The sequence below is a fragment of the Bactrocera neohumeralis genome, chromosome 2 (assembly GCF_024586455.1).
Source record: "Bactrocera neohumeralis isolate Rockhampton chromosome 2, APGP_CSIRO_Bneo_wtdbg2-racon-allhic-juicebox.fasta_v2, whole genome shotgun sequence".
Taxonomy (NCBI): domain Eukaryota; kingdom Metazoa; phylum Arthropoda; class Insecta; order Diptera; family Tephritidae; genus Bactrocera; species Bactrocera neohumeralis.
In genome coordinates this window covers 14355001-14362231 of record NC_065919.1, presented here as the reverse complement: position 1 = coordinate 14362231, position 7231 = coordinate 14355001, and the positions used below count along the sequence as shown (strand labels likewise).

General features: G+C 35.5%; 1 protein-coding gene across 4 annotated transcripts; it reads right to left on the bottom strand.

The window, feature by feature from the left end:
• Positions 1 to 383: 383 nt before the first annotated feature.
• LOC126762516 (uncharacterized) lies at positions 384 to 5630 on the bottom strand. 4 transcript variants are annotated; one of them, XM_050479327.1, is made up of 5 exons: positions 5522 to 5630; positions 3506 to 3589; positions 3373 to 3425; positions 1266 to 1454; positions 384 to 1191 (listed from the first exon to the last, which is right to left on the bottom strand). In XM_050479327.1, exons 2-5 carry the CDS (start codon positions 3546 to 3548, stop codon positions 721 to 723), a joined length of 756 nt encoding a protein of 251 aa, XP_050335284.1. In that variant the 5' UTR covers positions 3549 to 3589; positions 5522 to 5630; the 3' UTR covers positions 384 to 720. The 4 variants fall into 4 exon arrangements, with proteins under 4 accessions (XP_050335284.1, XP_050335276.1, XP_050335289.1 ...); XM_050479319.1 differs by lacking the exon at positions 5522 to 5630 and adding an exon at positions 5073 to 5221; XM_050479332.1 differs by lacking the exon at positions 5522 to 5630 and adding an exon at positions 4814 to 5017.
• Between the last annotated feature and the right edge of the window lie 1601 nt (positions 5631 to 7231).

Sequence of the window (7231 nt, the reverse complement as noted above, 5' to 3'; positions counted from 1 at the left end):
ATAACAATTCTTTGTATAGTCATGGTAAATAATATTTTCTTTTCCGTAAGAAATTACAAGTTTTTACCAATATGTATAGTATATAAGCTGACTATTTTCAATTTTCAAAAGTGTACCACATGCTTTGACCATCTTTCGGACCGTTCCGGCGACAGTCGGGTATACGTAACCGGAACGGACCCGGATTTTTACCCGGCCAAGGACTGTCAACTCGGCATAATTCTACCGCTACAACAACCATCTCTGAGTGACATCACTTTGATGTTTGGCCATGACCTATCACTCTGATTGTTCCACCATTTTTATAGTTCTAAGATTAATAGATGGCTCATATGTATGTAACTCTCTTATCGGGGCAATCCTTAATGACCATTCTCATTACATCTGTTGATTATATATAGTATATTTATTTTTCTATATTTTATGTTACTATATTACTGATAAGACCCAACTTTTTAATCTTGGCTTTATTTGACTTTCCATTAAAATCGGTTTTTGTGCTAAGTTATACAAGTACTACATGTAATTCAGAAAACGATAATGATTTACTGCTAATAATTATTGGACAAAGGCCTAGTGCAAAGCTGCTTAGCAATAGCGTTTCAATCATAAAAATAGCTCTTTGGTTATCTGTATTTTACCAAATCATATCTCTTTCAAATAAAATGCGCACCAGCCATTCTAAGTCAAATCAATACTGCAACTGTGTTTCTTCTTACTTTACAACAAAAACACAGCATGTTCTGTTGTTTTGTGTATGGGATTAATAGATTGATCGAATGTTTTACCATTATAGGTAAAGCGTGTATAGGGCACACTGTTGATCACTTTGAAATTCTGCGAACGACCAGCCTTTTGTGAGAAAAAGGAAGTAAAGATTGCAGTCACAGCTTTGGGGCGCTTATCGCGTAGTTGGGGATGCATTTCATTGACACCAATGCCTTCGGAGAGCTCACGCGCCAACTGTACGGTGTAACGCGATAATTGTCTTGCGATACCACGACGACCCCATTCTTGCAAAGTTGAAAGGAACATAAACTCCAGGAGCGTGTCAATTTTATATAGCTCAAATACATCGTTCTCCGAATCTACCTCGATCATAAAGTCCATAAGGCCCTGAGCTTGTGGTGATTTTGTGTGCTCGTTGCGGAATTGTATGAAGAAAGGCTCTTCACCCTTCGGCGGTATGTACTGTAAAATCGGGAGGTATTGTGATTCAAAAATAACATATACATACTTTTTTTTAATAATTTATTTTTATTTACTTGTATTTTATTGAACGCAACTCCCACTATCTTTCCACTCTCCACGTGCTTGACTACCAACGATACACCGTCATATGCTGCTATGCGGCATAGTTCGCGAAGTTCGGCACGCGCTTGCGCATTTTCCGGCAGATTGATTTCGCAGGCTATGCAAATGGACTCGTGCAAAAAGAATGACTTATCTAGTATCTGAATAAGTAAGCGGAAAAGAAAATTAAACATTTACGGCAAAATAATTTAGAGTTCTTTTTGAGTGCATATTTCTCGACGTAGAAAAATTTAGGCATATTGGGGGTTGGTATGAAATTTTCGTATTACATGCGAATCATTTAATAAATTCGACGATAGTGATGACCTGGATATGTGGAAACTTTTATCCAAATGTGATCGACTCCTTTTGGTTAAGTTCATCGTATTGTTCAGGTTAGGTAATGGGCTGATATTCGTGAGACCACGATTAATCCAACTTGTCCGTCGTGATGTCCAGAACTCCTTAGTAAGGACCAAAAAGACCATCGCATATCGACAAAATGCTTAGAGCTTGTCATAAATGTATTGACGTGGCTAATATCAATTCCAGCCAACTTGTCGAGTTCGTAAAAGTATGTTGCCATACTAGATGGTATATGATAGTGAAGGAGAAAGAGTCTAGATGTTTCCATCCCATCCCACAAGTGCAGGTTGGTGACTAACGCTTACACTTGGTCAGTATGTCAGATTTCCTAATAATTTTAAATTATTATATGTACATATGTCACTTATCGAAATTCCCATTAACTCCAGATACCATAATATCATGACTGATTTCCTATTTTCCTAATTTATTAAAATCAACACCTCGCAGAACAAGTTAGTTTTACCAAGAACCTAGAACTACTTACTGGCTAGTCTTAATAAAGAAATTCAATACCAAAAAAGGGGCCAATGGACGCATAGCTTCTTTTTTAACCGAATACTGATTTCCAATGCTAAATTTTAGTATGATTTATTTTAGCAGACAACTCATATATTCACATATTTTTACTCTTGAGAATATGCCATGTTCGTTCCCGCCAAAATTTATCGCTTTCTCATTTTATTTTTGTGCTGGCGGCCTATGGCAACTGATAACCTGCACACTTAGCTCTAGTAAATCTAAGTAAGTAAAGCTATTTGTTTGGAATAGAGATTGTAATCATTAAATGTTTATACGAGGTGTGTTCGAAAAGTATCGCGAATTTTAAATTTCTTAAGAAAGTGTTTATTTATTTATGAAAACCTATTTCGACCCCTTCAAAGTAATCACCCCTAGATATATTACACTTCTCTTAGCGTTTTTTCCAATCCTCAATGCAGTTAAAGAAGTCATTTTTCGTGATCTTATTTACATAGCTTCTCCTTCGATGCAGATTTTCTCTCCTTAAACGTAGCGTAGCGTCGTCCTTTCATGGGCTTCTTCAATTATTCGAACAAAAAAAGTCAATGGGGCCCAGGTCTGGGTAATATGATGGCTGCGACACCATTAATGCGTTGTTTTAAACCAAATACTCACACACAAGCAACGATGCTTGATCAGGGGCGTAATCATGGTTTCGCTCTTCCACAAATCCGAGCGTTTCTGGCAGATCGCACAACCCTTTGGCATGAACTCATGATGCACGACGCCTCTGTAATCAAAAAGAAACTATCTTTCCTTGATGTAGTCGGGCGTTCGCCACGCTCTTCGTTGTTCTCATCTTCTCAACCCTGTGAGAACTTTTTATACCACCGATAAACCTTGCTTTTGTTCAAGGTAGCTTCACCGCATGACACAGTAAACATTCTGAATGCGTCCGCGCACTTAATTTTGTTGTTCACACAAGATTTTATACAGATTCTTTGATCTATTTTTTGGCATAAGCAAATATCGGAGACGAACGAAAATGCGTCCAAGCCAAACAACTGACAAAAGTAACTAAACATTCAAAATCGCCGACCTCATCAGCAAAAGTAAGGAATATGAGTACCAACATAACGCAACCAGACAATCGAAAATCGGAACACTTTTCGCACAAATCTCGTAGGCGGGTATGTATGTACATATGTAAATACTGAATAAATGTAAAACAAAACAACACTAATAAATTACCTCTAAAGCTTCTTCCAAATCCGATTCAGTTAAACTTCTCACTTCGAATTCATCTAAAAGTGGAAATAAAAAAGTGTTTAAAATTAATAAATGCTTTCAATTTGCAAAATTCACACTCAATACGAGTACTTGCCGTTATTAAATTTACCCCATATTCGACCATTATTGGCTCTCATCTTGTAATATTTCGTATAGAAATGGTATGGAAACTAAAAATCTAAAAACAAATTTATTATTTAAATAATCTTTATATATTTGTATATAAAAATTTCGTGTCACGTTGTTTGTCCGCGATGGACTCCTAAACTACTGAACCAATTTCAGCAAAATTTAGCACACTGTGTGCAGTTCGAACCAACTTAGAAGATAGGATAGTAAAAAAAAAAGCAATTCGTAAAAAAAAAAATTAAAGCTCTGTTAAGCGGACATCGCCATTAACCATGCACAGTGGCCGGTCGCACAATTTGTTGATGTTTATTAAATACAATCTATTAACTGGACAGACAGACTGATAACTAAACATTGATTTCGTTATTTTTTCTAATGAAATTTATTTAAATGAACATAATCAAAATGAAACCTCAAGCACAATCCCTTGGATTCTTATGTAGTATATTGACAAAAACGTTTTCGCCTTTAATCGTAAATTAGATTTCCACTGTCTTGAATAGTTTATTATACATATAAATACTGGTATAAATATATATGACAGCAACGCTTGACTGAGGAGGATGGGGTCATGTGTAGAAGTTCACGCAAGTGAGGAAAGTTCTCTGATCGCCATTCACTTGGGAGTGGCCAGAAACGATTCTTTTACATATGACTCAAGCAGCTCACGACTTCCGGTCTTTGACCAAGTATCCTCTGGGTAGCCTAAGAACATCCGTTCGAAGGTGAGCTAAAGTGAGAAGGCGAAACATCCCCTGCATAGGGTTGTGCGCTGGGTTTGGGACCCGCCACGTAAAAAGCCTACCCCAATGAAAAACGACAAACAGCCTCGGAATCCACTAGTATTAACTATAAATTACGCTTAAGATGATAATAATAAGCGCTCAATTGTAAAAAATATCTTGAACCTCTCTCTTCTCTTCGTTAAAATAATATTACAGCCGAGAGGTGTAAAAACACTGTTTGTGCAATAAAAGAGAAATTTATAACCGCGTCACTTTTTGAAACGCTGTTACAACAAATTCAACACTCTGCATAGCAATTGTAATCAATTAGTAACGGGATATGATTGTACAAAATTACGAGAGTGTTGAATCGAACAGATAACCAATATAAATCAAGCATGCACACAATCAATTGCAGCCACTTCATAAGAAAACTAAGTGCTCACTTATGTTGTAAACAACTGTAAAAGTATGTTGTCGTTACACATGTGACTTGAACTTGACTTTGGAAGCAACAAAAAGCCTCTTTTACGTTATTCATTATTCACCAAACAGAACAGTGTCACATCAGCGGAATTGTGGCGCTTGTACGAAGAAAATCTGTGTACGTTTCGGTAGCAATCATCTGTAGTCGTTTATAAATAAAATTTTAATTTTTTTTTTTTTTATTTAGTTCACTTCACGAAATTTTGATAACGAAAAGCATATTTGAGCACAGCGTATAAGTGAGCATCACATATTTACTCGCTACACAAAAACTTTTTAAACTTTTATTTATAACTGACTTCAAACGAACTCTTTATTTACCGTTATTATTGAAATTAAAATATTTTGAAGTTTATTTTACTATTTTTCTTTAATACCACCTCCAACACACTTAACTAAAACCGTTATTACAGCACGACAGCACGCGACTAAAATCTCTGCTTTGAGCGCAAGTATATGTAGTTTAGCTTATGCTGTCAGCAGCTTTGTGTTTTTATCAATTCCATTATCTAATCGTGTATGTAATAATATAATAGTTAGAATAGTTAGAATAAACATAAGTATGTGAGTGCAATTTCTATCGATTTGCACACCTGGACACACATAAATATATAAAGCTGTAATTACATATTCAAAAGCACACAGTTTTGTTAGTGCAAATTGCACTATTATTTCACATTAAATCATTATTGCTAATTAAAAAAAAAATATCGTACGTAGGTGTTAGCAACATTTATAGAATATTCATACAAATAATAATTCATGCGTACAAACAATTGCTTTAAGAAAATGTTCACAATTGGAATTTCAGTGCGAAATTATATGCCCGCACATATTTGCATTTCTCCAACATTAATTTCCCCCGACAACTTAGACATGTACATATAATGAACATGTTTAAGTAGTTCCCTGCTTATATATTCATAGTACCGAGCTGATTTTATGGGAGATTATAAGGATTAACAAGTAAGGAAGAGCTAAGTTCGGGTGTCACCGAACATTTTATACTCTCGCATGATAAAATGATAATCGAGATTTCATTATCCGTCATTTACATATTTTTCAAATACCGTATTTGTGTAAAATTTTATTCCGCTATCATCATTGGTTCCTAATGTATATATTATACAGATACCTTCTATCAGATGGAATTCTAAATAGCGTTATATTGGAAGAAGGCGTGGTTCTAAACCGATTTCACCCATATTTCGTGCATGTCATCAGGGTGTTAAGAAAATATTATATACCGGATTTCATTGAAATCGGTCTAGTAGTTCCTGAGATATGGTTTTTGGTTCATAAGTGGGCGACGCCACGCCCATTTTCAATTTTTAAAAAAAGCCTGGGTGCAGCTTCCTTTTGCCATTTCTTCCGTAAAATTTAGTGTTTCTGACGTTTTTTGTTAGTCGGTTAACGCACTTTTAGTGATTTTCAACATAACCTTTGTATGGGAGGTGGGCGTGGTTGTTATCCGATTTCTTCCATTTTTGAACTGTATATGGAAATGCCTGAAGAAAACGACTCTGCAGAGTTTGGTTGACATAGCTATAGTAGTTTCTGAGATATGTACAAAAAACTTAGTAGGGGGCGGGGCCACGCCCATTTTTCCAAAAAAATTGCGACCAAATATGCCCCTCTCCAATGCGATCCTTTGTGCCAAATTTCACTTTAATATCTTTATTAATGGCTTAGTTATGACACTTTATAGGTTTTCGGTTTTCGCCATATTGTGGGCGTGGCAGTAGGCCTATTTTGCCCATCTTCGAACTTAACCTTCATATGGAGCCAAGAAATACGTCTACCAAGTTTCATCATGATATCTCATTTTTACTCAAGTTACAGCTTGCACAGACGGACGGACAGACGGACAGACAGACATCCGGATTTCAACTCTACTCGTCACCATGATCACTTTGGTATATATAACCCTATATCTGACACTTTTAGTTTTAGGACTTACAAACAACCGTTATGTGAACAAAACTATAATACTCTTCTTAGCAACTTTGTTGCGAGAGTATAATAAATACACAAACCATACCTTGCCAACTTTCTGATGGGTAGTTAAGAAAGTATTTACAGATGACACTCCCATTATATCGTGCGTGTAATCGTAATCGTGGGTGTCATTATTAGGTATGTATTTGCCTTAGTCAATTGATCTATTATAGTCAATCTGATAATAAATTGGTTATAATTAAACTATTATTATGTGCATGTTAAAATTTTGTTTATACATTGATAGCTGGACGATCATATATTGTACAAACTTAATTAATGACTATAATTTTCTTGACAAAAGAATTACGAGTTTTGAATATTTCAAAGACAGTTGCGGCTTTTCACGTTTTAAGTGGTTACATGGGTTTACAGGTTTTAAAAAAACGATATTTTTTTATTGTCTTATTAAATTCTACAACACCTCTAGAGTATTATCCTAAATTTTCAAGTTGATCCGAGTAATAGTTTCGGACATACAA